The sequence below is a fragment of the Carassius gibelio genome, chromosome A15 (assembly GCF_023724105.1).
Source record: "Carassius gibelio isolate Cgi1373 ecotype wild population from Czech Republic chromosome A15, carGib1.2-hapl.c, whole genome shotgun sequence".
Lineage (NCBI taxonomy): Eukaryota > Metazoa > Chordata > Actinopteri > Cypriniformes > Cyprinidae > Carassius > Carassius gibelio.
The window spans coordinates 12,403,635-12,424,887 of NC_068385.1; the positions used below are offsets into that span (position 1 = coordinate 12,403,635).

The 21,253-nt window shown below is 35.8% G+C and overlaps 1 protein-coding gene across 1 annotated transcript in view; it reads left to right on the plus strand.

Annotated features, from left to right (window-relative positions):
- The first annotated feature begins 835 nt into the window (after nucleotides 1–835).
- The window catches only part of LOC128029227 (cell surface glycoprotein MUC18), a 34,133-nt gene continuing 13,715 nt past the window's right edge, over nucleotides 836–21,253 (plus strand). The window contains exon 1 of the mRNA XM_052616870.1: nucleotides 836–1,012. Within this exon, the coding sequence (XP_052472830.1) occupies nucleotides 955–1,012 (58 nt within the window). The 5' untranslated portion in view covers nucleotides 836–954. The remainder of the gene's footprint in view (nucleotides 1,013–21,253) is intronic.

Here is a 21,253-nt window from a genome sequence, read left to right on the forward strand (position 1 = left end):
TCAGACATCAAATAAATAAAATATGAGCCTTTATAGACATAGTGTTTAGTAGTACTTATTCACACAACAAGATATTTATTTTCCCTTCGCAAAACTTTGTTCAGCTCAGCTGTTGTGTTCAGCTGTTGCTGCTGTGGAACTTCAGTTGATTCAATGAATATAGAGGGGGCGGAGTTATCAGCGTACTGACAGCTTGAGGATCGAATAAGATTTACACAAGCTCGTTTTAAGAACTTTCATTTGCTAAATATTTGTAAAACAGACATACAGACGTGAAGGGTAACCAATAGCATTGATAAAAAAATAAAAAAAAATAAAAAAAATAAAAAACACCACCAAACAAAGGGCACTTCGGAGTGTAAGGGCAAAAAGGGCATGTGCTCTGCACAGGTTGAGCCCTACCTGTGCACGTGCCTGCAAGTTTGTCAGTCTCTGAGCAAGCACATCAGAAACAACCCAAGCTTTTACTGTTTTGAAATCGCTAAATCAAGACCCGACCTTATTCCAACAGAAATGTTGTGGAAGAACAGTCTATGCCTGGAAGCCTGACAGCATCTCTGAACTGAAGCATTGTTTGAAGATAAATGGGGCAATTTCTTTCATGCATATGTTTATGAAATGTATGCAGACATTCTTAAGGGTTCACAGACATTATGCGTACGTAGTTCCCAGCAAAACACCTGCATAATTCTGATATGAATTAAAATGTTTTTCTTTTAATTAAAATTAATAAAAAAATGTTCTTGGGTTTTATAGTTAATTACCTTTTTTGATGTGGATTGCTGTCTGCAGACCGTGTGGAGCACAGGGCGCAGCCCACTAGGCCCCGCCCACTCATCCCTCCGCGCTTCACGCGCACTCAGTGCAAACATCTGCCCTCTCTGATGATCTGCAGGAGACTTCGGCTCTCCAGCGCAATCACGCTCCTCGCATCAAATCTCGGATCAGGAAGACATGACCCTCCATTATATCGCGCTCTTGATCGCGGGACTGAGCGTCCTCACGTGCAAAAGTAAGTCAAAGTTTCAATTGAGCCTGACAGGATCAGGTAAATAGTCAACGGGAAAGTTTATTCCTGGAGTGATGTAAGCTGTTTCGTTCATTCTTGTGCAAAAAAGTGCAAGATGCTTTCCTCGCATTTCCATTATGAAGGCTGAACACCGTTAATGCTAATGCATGTGGGGTTCAACAAGCTCAACTATTCAAATACTTAGTAGGCTATGATTGTAATTAATTCTAATGATTTTTAAAACAAATTCAGATCACAAAAATGTTATTCGATAAGTCAGTGATTAAATTTATATATCTTATGAATGTTAAGTTTTTAAACAAATCGCAGGAAAGTATTGAACTACATTTCAACGTAAAAGCCAACATCGCACATGAAGAATAACATTAACAGAAAGTGAAAAGAATTGTGCATTCAGTATCTGATTGAAACATTTCTAAGTCATTTTCTTCAACTGTATTTATAGCTATCAAAGTTGCCAGAAAGTTAAATTAACTTGAATTTAATTATCCTTAAATGTATTATTATTAATTATTATTATTGAATATTTATATTATATAAATAAATAAATAAATTGCTCTATACAGTATAGAAATAAACATTTTATGTGTGTAACATTATCCAGAATCATCCTTAGTAATTCTAAGTGCACAACAAATCCGGTTAAAGAATTAGGTAATTAATGCTATATATGGATTGCTATTCCTGATGCCAAGCCCACAGTTAGGACTATTTTATAGTTACTACTCCAAGTTGGCTGAATCCATCATTGAGCAGATTAAAAAGGATAATGCATGAGATAAAATAGCATACATATTCAGAGATGTTCTCCTCCCTCGTGCATTTCTTAAGAGATTAATGATTACTTTATATGAACATGTTCTCTAATCGTATATGGTTTGTGTTTGCTAGTGTTGTGCAGCTGGCTTGTTTTACTGTGTCAGATTTAGTGGGTTTGAACATGGCCTTTGTGAAGAGCACACTGTGAACAAAGCTTCTGTGAGTGGAGCTGCTTTTATGAGCATGGTATGAAGAACCTCTCTGTGTCACTGAAAGACTTACAGCACTCGAATCTCTACATTTTTGCAGATAAAGCAAGAAAAGCCTTTCTGGACCCCATCTAATTAAGGGTTAAAGGCCATTTTCTATCTCAGGACTTTGTCAGAGATGATGCATGTTTACTCTTACAAAGGCATGTCAAACAGTAAAGATCTATGTATGTATTTGTACATAATGCATATAATGAAGTAGCATCTCTAAAATATGTCTAAAGTGTAGCCTATTAAAGTAGCTCCAAGACTAATTCATGTAAAACAGCTCTGGCATCGGAGTTAGAATATGTTCAATACGGTATAGATGTCAGATTTCATAAAAAATGATCTTCATTAGAGTTAGTGTTAATCTAACAGGATTAGAATGAGATTTTTCATATAATATTATGGGTGAACTAACTCTTTAAGTCAGATTACTAACCTCTAATTAATGCTAAATTATCTACATCTACAATCGACATGGTACTGTCATTCCTGACATTTCAGTGTGAAACTAAGAGAACTATACAATCTAAATTAAGAGCAGGGTTCCAAGTGTTTGTGTGCTTTTAATATCTACTTTTTTTCTTTTGCTGCGTGTTCAGTTGAAGTTCTTTGCTGAGTAGCGAAAAAACCTCAAACTGTACATGGATTCTCGAAGTTGTTCATACATAAGTCTTGGATGCATAGGTTCCCTTCATCTGAATCTTTGACCCTCGTTCAGGATTTCTTCACAGGAAATGACAAGAATTGCAATGAATGAAAGTGAAGTATGGAGTAACGGTTGAGATTGAATTATCAAGTTCCAGTTCAAACATTGCTTATAAAATGCTAAACATGCATTTCCAGTGGTCTCCAATTGAATCGGTCAAATGACCTTGTCAACAATGTTTTATGATATACTTCAAGAGATGCCGTAACACGAGTGTATGCAAGAGTGCACCCAAAAATGAAAATTCTGTCATTAATTACTCACCTTCATGTCGTTCCTGTCATGCATTTGGTGCTGTTGATTTAGACCCTACAAGAATAAAGTTATTATTTTTTTGTTTACTTCGCAATATTCTTATAGCTTCATACAATTACAGTTGGACCACTAATGTCAAATGGACCATTTTAACGATGTCTTTATACTTTCTGTGCCTTGATCGTGGTAGGGCCCGTGCTGTCTATAGAGTGTCAGAAAGCTCTCAGATTCCATCAAAAATATCTTAATTTGTGTTCTGAATATGAACGAAGGTCTTACAGGATTAAAACGACATGAGGGTGAGTCATTAATGACAGAATTTTTATTTTTGAATGAACTAACCCTTTGATTATTTTCAGCTACAACACAACAAAAATGTTTTATGCACAGTTTCATTACATCTGTTCCTTACAATTGTATGAATTCCAGTTTAGGTGCCATTCTCTTCTGGATGTTTTATTTTTAAAATAAAGCAAACAGAATGTGTAGCTCAGCCACAATGGGGGAGGAAATGATAGCATCTTGAATGAGAGCAATCTGGAATCACCAATAACAATAAACATAAGAAATGATAAAAAACACATTGTAAATTCAGAAAACCACTCCAAACATTGATTAAATCTTTCCTACACAAACAACTTCAATAACATATTCAACTGAATAAACGACTCAATTAATAGTTTTTTGTCAGTGTTGAACATCCCTAATGTATATAAATATGGAAGCATATGGGTTGCAAAATGGTGATTTACTTTCCTTAAAAGCATTGGCACTTACATACAAGACATTTCAAAAGTGATTAATTTAGTTTAAGTCAGTGTGGAAAGTATTTGGTTGATGGTGAATATTGACTTATTGTGCGTTCTGTTGCCAAACCCTGCCTTGATGTAGCCTAATGATTGACAGGTCGAGGGTGTGTTGCATTTTCAAATGCAATTCATATCCACATTGACTTTATATTCATCGTGTGTATTAAATTAAAATGCAATTGAAACATCTTATATGTAAATGTCAATGCATTTAAGAAGAAAAAAAGACATGTAAACCACCATTTTGCTACCCTTTTGCTGCTCCTTTGGCTCAGAATGCATTCTAAAATTCTCACTGCATTTTGCTTCAATTATCACGCAATATTATGTAGAAAATGCAATCCCAAGTGTCCTACCCCTAAGTCTAAATGCATTCTGGAAAAACAGCATTTAAATGATAATCTTACTATAGTTTTTGCTTGGACATATTAAATATATATAATACATTTGTGTTAATGTATTCTCATGGATCTAGTCTTTTAATTTGTCAACATTTTATACATATTACAAATAAAGTGCCCATATGGCCATGATCCCAACTGGCAGCTGATTGTCACTTCCACTGGCCGCTCAGTCAGACAGCCGCGAGAGCATTCCGAGTTTAACGCACACTCTCTGTACAAGGAAATATATTATTTTATGAATATTTTTATAGAGGTTTATTACAAATAAAGTGCCCAAAATCTGACTTTAAAATTTGATTTTGAAGGTGGCCTCTGTGAATAATGGCGACTGCTCAAGCATTGCTTTCGCCGCCAGTTATTGACTGAGCTTCTTGTTCTCACAATGCAAAGCATAATTTAAAAATACGGAAAAACACCTGTAAAAAGAAAACATGGAAAATTCCTTTAAATTATTACGGTATATTGTAGGCCTAATATAATTTTATGGACTTTTGTTTACAGTGTATGGCTGGACGATATGGCCCAAATTTATATCACGATATATTTCTTAATTTTGGTCAATACAATGTAATTCTGATATTAATATGAACTCTATTTATCTGAAATAGAAAGTTTGTAACATTATATATGCCTTTATCATCACTTTTGATCAATTTAAATTCCCAGTAACGGCTGTAATCAAATCAGCTCCAAACGCTACTTTATCAGATAAAAATGAAAATGTCATCAAAAGTTTTCTGAAGACAATCAGTTCTCTTCAGAGATAAATTCATAAAAAAACATCCGCGCCACGTTTTGATTTTGAAACGTGCAATGCTCGTGTTTATTCGATGAAGTCGAACACCTCAAATAAATCAGTGTATGGGAAACACTGATGATTTAAATCGAAATATCTGAAATGTGTTTAAAAATCATAGCACCGTTTTTGAATAAAATTATGTCGCGATACATGTTGATTAGCTCATGATAACCTTCTGGGTTTAATAATATGTTGTGATAATGGTTTACATCTTCAATATAATGTATTTGTTCCAAACAGATTGTTCGGGGAAATCTTTAGAGCATTATTTTATTTGTTTCACAGTCTGAGAGTCTGAAAAGTAAACTGTGGCATATAACCACTTCGGATTTGACCGCACCTTCTGTCTGAGCTTTTTGTGCTGGGATTCTTGGCTTAAAGTCACTTTCCCTTTTCAGAACGAGCATACAGTCAAACCTTGTGCAAGAAAAAATCTGAAAGAATCATTCCAAGAGGCTGAAGCACATGTAATGAGTGATAATTACTGCTTGTTTTGCATTCAGTGTGTGCTACAGTGATTCTGCAGTGTTTGTTGTTGATGAGAGGCATTCTGGGTCTGAGCCCCGGTTTATTTGAGTGATGGATAGCAGCTGACCATCCATTAGTGTGCACGACTGAGAGTCATTTCCTCTTCATACTGCTCTCTGTCTCTGCTCAGAGAGCATCTCCAGTGTGGCGCTTTTCCACTCTGTTTCCAGGAATAATCCGAATGCTTGTAATGCCTTTAGATATGCACTGCGTTTTTGTTCAATCCAAATCAGTCCTCTAAATATCTGTCCTTATAACAGAAGAAGAAACCTGCTTCTGCATATGATATTCTGTATTTCTCAGTGTTGTATAAATATGTGTCTGTGCAATGCATTATTGTTGAGATAAGGCTGACAGAATCCAGATCTCTTCGAGTAAGATCGATTAACATCTTGTGAAGTAAAGACTTGTGAGTCAGTTTCTGACCCTTTTAGAAACATGTTCCACATGTTAAAGATAACATGTTAATGTCTTCCAGTATGATACACACAGCTTACATAATGTTTTAACGGTCACTTGCTGTACTTTTGTCAAGAGTGTTGTTTACCTAAACACAGTAAGTGAGCAGACTTTATAAACTTTGCAGTCTTAAAGTTTTTGTAAAGGCATGGAGCTCATCACTTCGCATTGACCATTAATGTAATACTTTCATTTCCCAGAAAGAGCATAAAACTACTTCAGAGGGAGTGAGTGCATATGACTAAATGAGAGAGAGGACAGATCAAGATAACTGTGACTTTAAACTCTTGATAGTAGATGGAATTGAACTCTGTAAGTGACCAGTGAGATCAGATTCTCCACAATTCCTTTGCAGCTGGATTTCTTAATGTTTGAATTAAATATTATCATTAGCTGTAGTCTTATTTAATTGCCAGTTTGCTAAGAAAAATTAATCATTCTTCAAGTTATATTCTGTAAAACAAATATGTATGCGGTTTATCTCTATCAAATTCTCATCATGTTTTAAGGATGTTTACTCAAAAAAAAAGACAAAAATTAATTAGAGAGAGAGCGAAAAAAAAACTTAAGAGATTTGTTTGCAGTTACTAAAGCTGTTTAATGTCACCCAGCCTTACTTCAGATGTCTGTACACGTTCTCATACTGCTTTCTGTCTTCTACGCATGGGTCTATGCAAACAGCTGGCCACACCTGGCATTCAAACAATCAGAACGTGGACAAGAACGAGCTCAAGTTTAGGTTTCAGACAGTGAGTCCAGCCCACCCCCACAACACAGCTCTCCTGCTGGGTTACAGCAATGAGACATATGATTCACTCTGATTGCTCAAACACAGAGTCTTACTGTGAGTGGCTGTGATATTACCTTTTATGACCAACACATACCATCTGGTACAGTCAACTTTTGGGAATGTGGCTGATAATTACTATGAATGGTCACGCTCATTATACATAGCTCTGGATCACATAACCTGCAGAGGGTAGTCCTGTAATAGAGACTGTCGATCAATAGATGAAACTCATAGATCATAGAATGGTTTTCATTATGGATGATTAGAAAATAGCTGTCATTAATGGAGTTGTATTTTTCACATCTTCAGAATAGCATTGTTATGTCCCATTGTAATTGTCACCTCTTTTTTAATAGTTTTAGACTATAATTAGTAGCCTATAAAGTAACTGTAATCAAAGAAATCAGAACAGTGAAGTTAGATATACAAATATAATTTTTGACAAGTGGCATCTTCGCGGCAGCATTGAAATATTTTGTAGTGGAAGAGGAGGCTATACTCATGGGCTTTAAATACTGTAATATTCTGAAATATTATTACAATTTAAAATAGCAGTTTTGTATTTTATATTTTATAAAGTGTAATGTATTCCTGTGATGTTAAAGCTGAAATTTCAGCTGCCATTACTACAGTCTTTATCTTTATGTGTTATCAATGTTGAAAACAGTTCTGCTGCTTGATATTTTTGTGGAAAACATGATACTTTTCCCCTGGATTCTTTGATGAGTGGAAAGTTCAAAATAACAGTAAAAAATATTGGCTTCACTTTCATTTTTGATCAATTTAATGCAACATTGCTGAATAAAAGTATTAATTTCTTTAAAAAAAATGACTTTTAAATGGTGATGTATGTACACTATATATGTTACTTAACACACTCTAACTTAGCTTTAATGATAACCTGACTGAAGACAGATTAAAGACAGGTACCTTCTGTAATTTCTGTCTCTGAACCTGAAAACACAATCTAACCAAGAGATCTAACCATCTCTTTCAAACAATTACTGAGTACCACAGCGGTTGCACTTTATTTTACAGTACGTGTACTAACATGTACTTATAGTGTACTTACAGTGTATTTATCTAAGAAAGTTCTGGTAATACAAGGTAACTACATGGGGTAGGGTTAGGTTGAGGGGTAGGTTCAGGGTTAGTACCTAGCTATTACATAGTTATTGTAATTACTATAATAAGTACATAGTATGTACATGAGGAACAGGACTGTAAAATAAAGTGCTACCACAGCATTTAAAATCAGGTTAAGTCCATTTTAAAGATTGGAGGGTTGATTACAATTTATTTTGATAGTCCACTTTAGACATTCTACTAACTATAAGTAACTCTGTAACTATATGTCAACTACATATCAACGAAATCTCATTATTTGCAACTACACTAACTCTCAGAGTAGATTCTTAGAGTAGGTTTAGGGAAAGAAGAACGTGTTAGAAGATATTAAGCAGACAGTCTACTAATACTCTACTTACTGCTAGTTGATGAGCAGTATTTACTTACTGTTAGTAGAATGTCTAAAGTGGGCTATCGAAATAAAGTGTTACTGGAGGGTTTAAGAAGCAACTTGTTCCATATGCAAACCTCTCTTAAAGGGATAGTTCACTCAAATATTAAAATTATGTCCTCATGTTGTTTGAACTTTTTTTTTGAAGTTCAAAATCTTCTTTTTTTTCTTGATTTAATCTGTGGGAAATGGTAACATGGCCTGTTAAGCGCTTAAAATATTCCAAGTCTTCTGAGCAGATTGAATATTCTCTTTTGTGACCCACAAAAGACAGAAAGTCATACGAGTTTCGAAAGACAGCAAATAACAAAAAAGACAATAGGATTCAGTTCAAAAATAATTCCCTATTTATTTCATCCTACAGAACATTGGCTTACTTTGGGGACACGAGATGTATAAATGTTAGAGGAAACAGTATTGTGGTCTTAATACAGAAGTCTTTAATTTACAAAAGTTGCTTGGGCCTGCAGACCTGTCCACTGGGAACTCAGGAGGCCTGAATGTGGCTCTTGTTCTGGAGGTCTGGAGACTGCATCGTGCAATCTGCTCAGCTCTGGCCATGTGCCACAGTCTAACTGCTTCTAACATGCTGCAACCCCTGTCTACTTTAAAGGGGGGGTGAAATGCTCGTTTTCACTCAATATCCTGTTAATCTTGAGTACCTATAGAGTAGTACTGCATCCTTCATAACTCCAAAAAGTCTTTAGTTTTATTATATTCATAAGAGAAAGATAGTCTGTACCGATTTTTCCCGGAAAAACACGAGCGCCTAGAGGCGTGACGTGTGGGCGGAGCTAAAGAATCACGAGCGCCAGTAGGATTTTGTGTTGAGCGAGTCTGGAAGCTGTGACACAGATCCAGAGGCTGAAATTTAACAAGAACAGCATCAGCAAAGGCTTCTCTATGTGGTATGTACTGAAACTGTATATATTTGCTTAGCGGTTTTGGAAAATGACTAAGTTCCACTTTGTCGTCTTTTTTTTTTTTTTTTTTTTAAGCTGTACATGTGGAAAGTGCAGTTTGATAACAACATCGCATGTTGTTTACTTGATGTGCTTACACGCTGATAGCTAAGTTAACAACACAGAGATATTTGAAGCAGTTTTACTCGTGCAGTTTGATGACAACATCGCATGTTGTTTACTTGATGTGCTTACACGCCGACAGCTAAGTTAACAACACAGAGATATTTGAAGCAGTTTTACTCATCGCATGCGGTTCCAACACACGATCGTGACCCTTTTTCGTTGGGATTGCATTATCCTTAAGAAATAAACGATGTGCAAATCCAGCGTCAACCTGGGCCTTGTTTGTAAAACAAGCATCTTCGAAATGCAGGGGAACAAAAAAAAACACTTGCACAACTCCGTTGATGCTCTGTAAAAATAAACTCCATCCACTGGTCCCTTAATGCTGTTTCTCTTTTGGTAATCTGTGCAGGGTTGTCTTGCCCTGGCAACCAAAAACACACTCCTTTTGTGACATTTCGCGATGCTCTCGGTCTGATCAGGGATTGTCTGTGCACAGCCTCTCTCTGCTCTGCTATAAGGGAGCGCGCGCTCTTCCGGCAGACGCGCCCTTAGCACCCATATAAGGAAATTCCGCTCCATCTAACGTCACACAGAGCCATACTCGAAAAAAACTTTCCGAAACTTGTGACAAACCGGAAGGAGTATTTTTGGAACAGAAATACTCCTTCAAACGTACAACTTAATTTTTGAAACTTTGTCCATGTTTAGCATGGGAATCCAACTCTTTAACAGTGTAAAAAACTCAGTATGCATGAAATAGCATTTCGCCCCCCCTTTAGCTCAATAAGAACAAATCATGTTAAAATACAACTTTCTGCTCAAGTACATCTAAATGTGCAATATTTACAGTATAATGTTGTGTATGAGTATAAAAAGAACCAGAATGCTTATGTGCTGTGGGAAAAATCAGTTTACAGCTGTTCTGTTTGCTAGACTTACTCAGTGAATGGATTACAGTTCATGTGTCTGCAGTGGTTTGTCATTTTAAAGGGATCTAAGTTACATCAGTATAAGATCTGCACAAGTTGAATGAATTCAAATATTTCACGCCACTTTAGGTTGGTGGTTTGACACATGTGGTCGATGTAGTACTGCGGGGATGTGATACGTCAGGTAGTTGTGCATCAGTCTTGAGTTTGTTTAGAGTTAATTTCAGAATATTTTGCTGGCAAGTGATATTTTAAAATGTGTACTTTAGAAATCTAAATATTTTTAGGGCACGGCCGAATGATTTTAAACAGAACCGCAATGCAGTTTTGCAGAACATCAGTTTGTCAGCATACAAATCCTGAGCCCAAACTATTTTTATGTTTGTAAATCATGCTCTGTTGAATTTGCTGTCTAATGCCACTGAGAAATCACTGCGAGCTTGGAACCAGATTTTAACAGCCTTGGTTTAATGCTCAATAGGAAGGCAATATGGCAGCAGTTAAGTTAACTGGCATTGTGATTGGCCTCGTTTTTGTGGTTTTCTGAAACTATTTAGCATTATGTGCTCTTAAAATAAAGCTCTGGATCATCTTGTGCAGGAGACTGGGGTGGAAATTATGAGTTGTGCATGGTAAGGCCAGAGGGTGATTGTCCTCTGAATGGAGGTAGTGTCTTTCAATAGCCCTTAGAATATGAAACGCACACAACTGGATGTTAATTACAAATAATAACATGGCAATGAATCTGGAATTAAAGCCCCTTTCAAAACCTTAAGAGCTGCCTTGTAAGGAGCCTTATAAGTGTTCTAGCTAGAAAGCCCAACATAGGCAACAATATTGCGTGAGAGACTCTACGTTTAGTTTCCATAGTTTGACATTAGAATGATTGTTCCTAAACTAACAGCAGATACGGGTAATCAAGTAAAAATAAAAATAGAGAAATATTGGGTAAAATTATCAATTTTAATTAACATTTTAAGCAAGACCCACATAGGAAAAGTGGTTTGAAAGAAAAATGGTTGGATGGATGAAACGTTTTATCAGTAGGCCTACTTGTCAGTATGGAATGGAAAAAAGTTTATTAACCACAATTATGACACATTGTCAGTAATCCATTCTCTGAGCTTGTTGCAATGCATTTTGGAATTTGGAATTGGCTGCTCATCTGTATAAAGGATGTGTGATAATGCTAAACTGGTGTCTCTCCCTTTCTAGAAACCATACTCTTCATCTTTGTTTTCATCTTTTAGCTTTTTTTCCTTTGAATCCACTTTTTGTGCCTTATTTTTCATTTTGTTTTATTATTATACTCTCATGCATTTAGAAGTAATACATTTTGACAAATGGGTAGGAAAATATGTTACACATCACAAATTGATAGATTAATTGAGTCATGATTATTAATGAAAATCATGATTATTTACTAAAATAATACACTGTCATGCCTGTGCCATTGTGTTCCAAAAACTGCTTAAAAACCAACAGCATTGGTTAAGCCTAAAGTTGACCGCTGTCAGATCGCTCAAACAGAGCAATGGTTTAGAGCCACAGTGTTTACTCTCTTCTGGGAAATCAGCCTATGAATGGCTTACTTATAGTTGTGCCTCACATTAAACTGCTCAGGAGAAAGTGTTTTAATGGGCACAGCAGTTCTGACATCATTAAAGACTGAAATTCTTTTGAAATAAGTTTTATTTGATTAGACCAAAGACAGATAAACAAATTAGTAAGATGTGGACATGGCAGTGGTTAAAAAACAGACAACTATTGAGGAATTCAGGCTCAAATACCTTCATAATACCAGCATGAAAAACTCACAGCCTTGAAGAGCTTGGCCGTGTGATCTGATTTTTGAAACAGATCCCTGACTGTCTCTGATAGCAGGCCAAATATAAGTCAGAAGAGTTGATTTATTTGCTGTGGCTTGCTGTTATAATGAGAAATCCTGCTGTTTTTCTGCCTTTTACTGATATGGTCACATGTTTGATTACTATGTGACTTTCAGTCTTTGACAGTTAGCATAATTATATGCTAGTATATAAAATAAAAAATTATAATTATATGCAAAAATATAATTATATGCTAGAATGATTTTGCATATAATTATGATGATTTTTTAAAACTAATTTCTAAAATTGATACATTTATACATTTTCAATTTAAAGTCTTCTGGGAAAGACTTATCAAAAATATTGATGACTCATCCTGTACTATACACAGTTTTTGTCTAATTAAATCCTCTATGAGAATGTCCATCACCCTAATTCCAGCATTGACTAGCATTATCATGTAGCCAATCATGTTGATAACTAAAGTTGAAATTTTCTGTTTCATATAACAAAAAATGTGAACACTAAATCGAAACAGCACTTATCAAGGAATTTCATAGGATCTTCGGGCACAGTAGAGTTATTTATGAGGCAACCTCATAACCTCTGTCACCCCTCCGTGTTCTCAGCTCATTGATTCATGACCTGAAAAATAGTTTTGTCGTTGTAGATCCTTCATATATCCTGATCTAGTGCAGGCGTGCCTAATCTCTGTAGAATGGTGCCTCCTTTCCCACTTGCGATTGAAATGGACACTTGTGGGGTTAGTGGCTGATGACAGAGCGTGAATTGTGTAGCGTCTGGATTGCGGGACAGAGGGTGCTCCATAATGGTCATCTTATCCCCGCCATCATATGGCCAAAGATGCCAGGCATTCCTCAGAGACTTTCCTCACTGTTTCCCTGCTCCCCCATCTAGAGTCTTCTGTGTCCCTGGTTCTTCATTTTGGACTTTTGCCATAAGTGTAAGTCTTCTCCAGTGATGCATATTACCACAAAACCTTCTAGATGGTTCTTTACACAACATATCAAATCCCCATCCACCGGCACCTCATTGACCAGTAGTAACAGTAAAGACATTTAGAATATTACAAAAGATTTACGTTTTAAATAAATGCTGCTCTTTTGAAATTTCTAATCATCAAAAAATCTCCAAAAAAGTATTAGTTTCCATAAAAAAATATTAAGCAGCAGAACTGTTTCCAACTCCTATAAGAAATATTTCTTGAGCAGCTAATCAGCATATTAGGATGATTTATGAAGAATCACGGGACACTGAAGACTGGAGTAATGGCTGTTAAAAATGTGGCAAATGATATGCTTGAATATGATTATTTTCTGTGCAACAAAATGCAGTTTCTTTTTATTTAGAAACTATACCGTCAGCTGTCATTCTGGGTGGGCAAATGCCACTGTGGCCATTTGGCCATTTAGTGTCTCAGCCCCAGCTCATGTTACCCAATTTGTTAGAGCAAAGCAGGTGAAATGTCTTTGTGGCAGTGCTATACATTTGAGTTTACTTTAAGCTTAGAGGCAGATTTTGAGTAGCTATCTTATCTTTACGAAATACTTTTTTGTCAATAGAAAACTGCACTGCAAACATGCAAACCTCTGTGAATCACTGTGCATTTCTTAAGAGAATAAAAAAAAAACCCTCCTGATGTTCAGTTCAAACACTATATTCATGTCTGTTTTTGATTATGGACTTCCTTCCATCTTGGTGTAGACCCTGGGGGATCTTTTTAGTTGCAGGGATCCATTTGCATCCATGAAGTGAAGCAGGCTGTAAACAGCCACTGGCTCATGCTTTGATCCCCTTTAGCTATTAGCTAGTGAACAGGGATAGACGTTCCTCAGGGAGCTGATGTTGACAAGGAAAAGCGGCTTCTTCTCTTCCTTCATTTATGCAAATTAATAATTTATGGGGTTTCCTGAAACACCAGTCTGTGCTGATCACAGATTTCTAAGAAGCCTTTTACGGCCTGCATGAAAGTCTCCTCCTCAGGCAAAAAACAACAGCTCACAGTCTTGAGCCAACAGGAATGGGCTGTTTGAATCAATGAACTGTTTGAGATTTATCTTGGCTTGTAAATGTAAAAAACTTGAAATGTAATCAGTGTCTTATTCAGAGAGTGATGTAATGAATCAACCCTCTCATCATTTCCATTTTCAGTGGTTTGTAAAGGTCTAGTGACAGCGTAATGGGTTTTGTGGGACAAATTATTGATGATTTATAATTTTCAGATATTAAGCTTTTCTATTGAGGATGGTTTGGCAAGAGCTATCAATAGTGGACTCTCCAGGAGTAAACTGAGATTTCGGTGCCTACACAAATGTGGTCTAATAGATCACAATTAGGACATACAAAAATGTTTCTCAAAGCAATTTTATATACAGAATGGGTGTTTCATCAACTATTTTTACTTTTCAACCTGTGGACTTTTAGAAAATAAACTCTCTTACAAAAGACTTTTCACATTTTGACTAGTTTATTTAATGTGTCCATTGGCAGAAGCATCTTTTTTATTTTTCTGAAAGTAATGAAAATTCCCACCACAGTGTCATTTCCACCACATCACATATTTGTTGTGTTCTAACAAGTCTCATATTTATTATCAAGCTCTCTTCTGACTCTGTTGTCTCCTTGGTAGCCAGAACTTTGGCTAACATTCTGGCAAGGTTTTCTCAAACACTATTAATATTAATAGGACATTTATTCAGGTATAATGATGCTCTCAAAATGTTGGCACAAAAACATTTTTAATACATCGTTCGTAGATGTTTTTAACATATTACTATATTTCAGATGGTTTAGACAACATTCAAAAGAAATATTCTCATAATGTTCGCAAAATGATAAAATTGAATGTTTCCTTAAAAATTTCCCCAATGTTCACATAACCAAGAACTGGACATTTTGATCATTTAAAGAACATTCAGAAATAATGTTTTCATAAGTTAACAGGAACAGTTCTTGGAACATATTTTTGTTAGCTGGACAACTGTACTAACTTCTGAATAAACTTCATTAGGATCACAGTTGTTTGGACAGTCTTTTTCTTACAATACATAAATAAATGAAAGAATTATATGTCTTAAATGTTGATATTTAAATGAAATTAAGCATGTTGTAATTCATTTTTTCCTGATTCATTTTAAAAGTTTAAGATTTTAAGTAAGATGATTCAGATGTGTTTTATAACTCGAGAATAGTTCTGTGAGTTTTCTCCCAGTCAGACCAGTTCTCTCTGTGATATCCTGTTTAGATCATTCTGACCTTCAGAATATGAGACTTCCACTTTTTCTGTCATCACAAGATTCCATTTCTGGAGATTAAAAGATGTTTAATTTAAAGGTTTTTATCTTTGAATAAAAGGCGTCTTTAATAGCTGTCCCGCATTCTTGTGTGTCACATGGTAAATGCCGCTCCTTTGGCACACTGGGAGGCTTGTGATGCAGAATCCAACATCATGCCACTTTCTAGTGCCCCAAAAAAGGAACGGGCCACTCTCTAGTGCTCCGTCACATTGGGTTACTCACTATCTTTAGAGCTAAGATCTGCTTAACCATTGAGAGATCTCCATCGCATCCCATATTTCTCAGGGCAAGTTATCACAATCAGTGCAGCATAAATAATGTCCTATTGCTTGTTCCCACACCCCAGAAATCAGCAGCTTCTTTTTAGCATGATATTTTTCCAAGATGTGGGAAAAAAGGAACAGAGGGGAAGTGGAGGTCATGGAAGGATGTTTGGGGAAAAGTCCACAGAGATCACTTCTAATACACTCCAGAGAAGAAGTCCATTTGTTATGACTTGAGTTTTTATGTATGTGTGTGTGTTTGTAAGCTCAGTCAGCTGATTTAGCAAAACCAACCAAGACTTAAGCACACAGTTTACCGTTCTAAATCTTGGAGGTTGTTGCGGGGGGCGAAATGCTGACGTGCCATGTTGTAGGTCCCTGGTGTGTGTGACACTCTGGGAAAGTGAGACAGAGTTTAACAGCTGCTTTTGTATGTATTTTCTCTCCACTTGAGAGGAATAATAAAACACAGTCAATCTCGCAGACAGCGGTTATAATACAGTACCGTTTTGTCACATTAGCTCCAGATTAATCACTGTAAGATTTTGAGCTTATAAATAATGATTATGTTGTCATTACTTTAACTTCGCCATAAAACTGCTGTAAAGATCTTGCAAAAACTTGGTTAAATTTGGCTCAATCTGTACTTCTTAAGGCCCTCCAACAGTCTGTCCGTGTCATTCAGCAGCCCGGGCTGAAGTACAGGAACTCCACTCTAAACCCATTAAAGCCTTTTAAAAGAAACTCTGAACCTCAGGTCAAGGCAATAATTAGCTGAAGAGGCGCATGCCATTTGTGCTTTAATAAGGAGTCCTACTCATCTTCATAGCACATGTCTCTTTACTCTGAGCAGTCTGCAGTCTGAGATGTATGTTTTACTGGTGAAGATGTACTATATATACGTAGAATGATTTTAATGCACACGATAAAAGGCTTGGAGGCTCCTTGTAAGACTCTTCCTAGAGATAAGCTTAGTTTTGCAAAGCGAGCCCAAATGTAGGACCCATGAATTAAAATTAGCAAATGTTGTCTGATTTAGAATTAGTGAAACTAAAACAGACTAGAATTAGTGCATCTCACATTATTAAAGGTTGAAAGGTGTCTGGGATGTTTTGTGATTTCTAATGCGCATGTTTTATGGATAATATTGTTAACAACCTCCATTAGATGGTACCGATATTCCAAGGTATGGTATATTTCAATAATAACCGGGAAGAGCTGATAACACAGGCTCATCCGGTTAACTGAAGTCGGTGTTATACACATTCTAGGAACAGTTTTTATTTGGAATCTTCGTTTGGTTCGCTAATAAAATGTTAAAACTCAAATCAATATCACATGTCATCCTGGTATCACGGACTCGCTATACAAATGCAGCTGTTGCAATTTTTTGATTAATGTTTTATACATTGTATTAGATTATAGAAGATAATACCATGAATTTAAGTAATAATGAATTTTAGTGTCATAAATTTAGCAAAAAAAATAAAAAATAAAATAAAATAAATTATATAATGTGTTATTTTGTTTTGTTTGTATATTTTTGTAAAAATGTTAATAAAATATAATGTTTTATGAATTAAATATAAAGTTTTATTAATTAAATTCAGTGATTATAACAATAATATCACTCAATTCAGATTTTATCTATCCATGTTGTAGTTTATCAAAATATATTAATTGCTAATAACAATAAAAAAATGTAGTTGTGGAACACTTTATTTTTGATATTTGGTTTTAATTTCTTAAGACTCTATGAATTTAATTGATCCAACATATTCTTTGATGATTAAAACATATTAATGACTAAAATGGAAACATTAAAATGGACTTGAAAGGGTAAAATGAAAACAGTACTTTTTGCTGTGGTTGCTAATCAGTATAATATGTTGGTATAATTACATCGGCCTACTTTGAAGTGCTGTATTTTTAGTAATGGATGTCTGTGTCTTTGGGCCATTGCATGTACACACTGGTATTATACGGAACATTTTCATAGTGTCAACCACACCTGATACATTGCTGTTTTATCTATTCCCTGTCATTATAAAGCAAGACATGTCAGTTAACCCTTGTATTTGCTCCATGAAGTAACAAATAAATATTCTCTATTAAGTAGGCTTGCTGTAGGCACAGTCATTCTCCTATCTGTTGTCCCAGAAGTCATCAACCTTCGGCAGCAGAATCTCAACTATCACAAGATAATCTGCGGGGCCAAATAAACAATCCTAACAAAACAACTTGTGCAGCATTTGGTATAAACAAACATCTGTGTGATCCGTAAAGAAAACGAAATTTATCAGAGGATGTGGTAGCTTATACTGCAGAACTGCTGTAGACCGTCAGCGTTTGTTTATGCTGTAACTCTGTGGAGTGTCCTATAAATAAAGCATGTGACGATTGATATAGTGGCTCCAGTACTTCATTTTCACTATGCAGCTGTGAGAGTTTTTGTATGCTTATGAATAAAATCAACTGAAGAATGGGATCTTGACCTGCATTTGGAATCCACAGGAGGAGACAATTGAAAATTAGGTGCATTATACATTCAAAGTGTTAACAATGACCATTTATAGGCCCTTATATGGTTGCACTGGAGATGAAGATTGTGAGGATCATAGGGATCATGAAATTTGGAGGATGGAGTCAGACCCTCAGCCTGGGGGGATTTCCTCTGTTAAAAATGTAATGTTTGGGAAGAAAGCAACCATTTCTAAGCTCAGTTGTGCTAGGCTGGCCTCAAAGGCTGTTATAATAGATATATCTATAAGATTGCAGACTTCAGATCATTATGAGTGGCACATAAAAGAATATGACATGTTTGAATGTGTAAGTGTGCTTCTCATATACGCTGGACTGTTGTATTGTCACAAAAGTCAGATGAATTCAAAATCCCATATAGCTCTGGAATATGAAGCACAAAGATGGATGTTACGCGCTGACACAGTCTAAAATCTGTAGTTTTTACAAAATAATCTTGGCAGCTGTAAAAAAATACAGAAGAACTGTAAAAAAATGTAGATCTAACATAAACATTTAGAAACAAGAACATTTTTGTTTAAACTAGTAAATTCAACAATACACCCTGCTACTACGGTAAAAGCTTTTTTGTATCTTTAACATAAATTGACAACCACCATAAAAATGCAAGTGATATAAGAGACAGCAATATGAAAAATCAGTTCATCACAAGTAGCTTTTCCACGAGCTGAAGTATATATTAAAATATAGAAGGCATACAGAGTCATTCACGCAAACACTAAACACCATAATGGTAACACACATGACACTTAAATAAAGCAGTAAGCATTCATTAAACAACAGAAGATGTAACATAAACCCAAACGTACATAAATATAGAGTTCTGACTGAGTTTTGTGTTAGCAGCGCAAAAGGTCATGGGTTTGATTCCCATGGAACACATGTTAGGTTAAAAATGTTAGCCTGAATGCACTGTAGGTTGCTTTGGATAAAAGCATCTGCTAAATGCATAAATGTTTTTTTTTTCTTGCATGAAACTAGATGGTGCAGTCTGATAGGTCTATCTCAATCTGACGTAATGACATCATTATCACATGGCACAGCTGACTGGTTCTCTCCTGTATTGGTAACCAATGAGCTTCATGGTCAGCATTCAAATATATGACTAGGGCTTATCGTATCAGTTGCAGCTTGCTTCAGAAACCCTTCACCTTCCCCAGCTCCACCTGTATAGATCTGCTACGAGGTGATTCATGTACGCTATATGGGAGTTATTTCATGAATGTTATATTTTCAGCAGCCATATTTCTTACATGCTCACATCAGCATGTTGCGGATGTATTCTTGGTAGCCGCAGCAGCAGCGTAGCAGATCTATCCGCCAAGATCAAATACATTAACATTGTCATGTACATTACCATGCCAATCCTTCCGAGAGTTGTCATGACAGAACTGAAAACAAAACTATGAAGAAACATGATAATTTAAACAAAACACTTTCAAATGTGGATTGTCAAGCAGGGAATTCTGGGAATATCAGTTTACAGTTTTTTTACTGTAAATTATATGTTGATTTGTTCTTTTTTTACTTAAAATTTTTAAAGTTAACAGCATTTTATTGTAAAATTACATGAAATGGCTGGTTACGAAGAGTACTGAAGCCAAAAATTACTTTTATGCCATGGCAAATAACTGATAAATACCAATTTTAAAATGTTAAAATATTAACAATAAAATCGTTTTAAATGCTGAAAGTGAATTTAGGCATCACAACATTATACTGTACAGTATAAAAAATAGATATTCATTTTGAACATTAAACAGCATTATTACATTACTAGTGTTTTTAAAGATGGACTGTAATTGAATGTTTAGATTATGGCAAATATGATCTAAGTGTTAAAACAGTAGAAAAGAGCCTGAACAATTAAGTGTCCAATATCGACTGATTTCAGATATATGGGAAAAAATCCTAAATTTAGCCGATAACCAGATATTGTGCATAGAAAAGAAAATAGAGACTTCCTCCTTATTGTGTGTTAGTGTACCTGCATGCATGCAACGCACGTGTGTAATTGTACTAAGACGTCCTTAGCATCTGTAACTTCCTGGCGGCAGATGTTCACCTATTGTGCAGTCAGGATTTCATGGGGTGATTTCTGTTGTCTGAGGAAAAATTCATTCTTTAATTTGGGACTTGCTCTTATTTGCTTCTCAGTTGTGCTATTTTTGATGTCGACTGTAAGTTTCAAAAGATAGAACAGCTGCTTAGTATTGGGCTTCCTGCTCAAAGTCTTCTATTTGAAACCCTGGCTTCATTGTTCATATGTCCACGTTTTGTCCAGCACTGCCTCTCTGAAAGAGAGCTTATATTAGAAGCATACTTAATAGACTGATGACACAGAACAACCCATGTGTAATGGTTATCTGTACTCCAAACTGTGGAGACACCAAACTGTCTAACGTGGCTCATAGGCACACTATAAGCTCTTGCTTCCTTTTTTGCCCATTCTTTGCTATTCATCATCTGAGATAAAGCCACTGCACCTTTAACTTTATCGGCTGAGGTGCCCCTCTCAACACCCCCACCCTCACCTGAGCTCAAAGCGTTACCGCTCCGCTAAAGATCCGCTGATTCTGGAGTAGAGACCACACTTACCGAAGTTTGTTAATTAACAGGTAGATGCATTACAATCCACATTACATCAGTGGATGATTTGCTGAATTAGTCATTTGGTAGTTTGTTTTTGTATTTCTGTCGGTAATGGGATAAAAAATTTTTAAAAAAATTAAAAATTTTTACATTTTTATGTTTAAAAATATAAATATTTTTAGACATTGAAGCTACCACAGCAGAAATTATGGGTGGTTCCAAAAAAATGGTCACAAGACAGTAGAGGTGTACAGTTGCCAAGAAACAGGGGTGGGTCAAATTACCTCACTCTTCCCTATTTCAATTAAAGATGAGGCAGAAGCAGGCTCAGAGAGTGAGGGAGAGCCCATCCTTATCAAAACATCTACAATAAAATCTGAAATTATTACAGAGCTGTCTTCTCTTTTAATTTGATATCTGTAACAACTGTATCAAT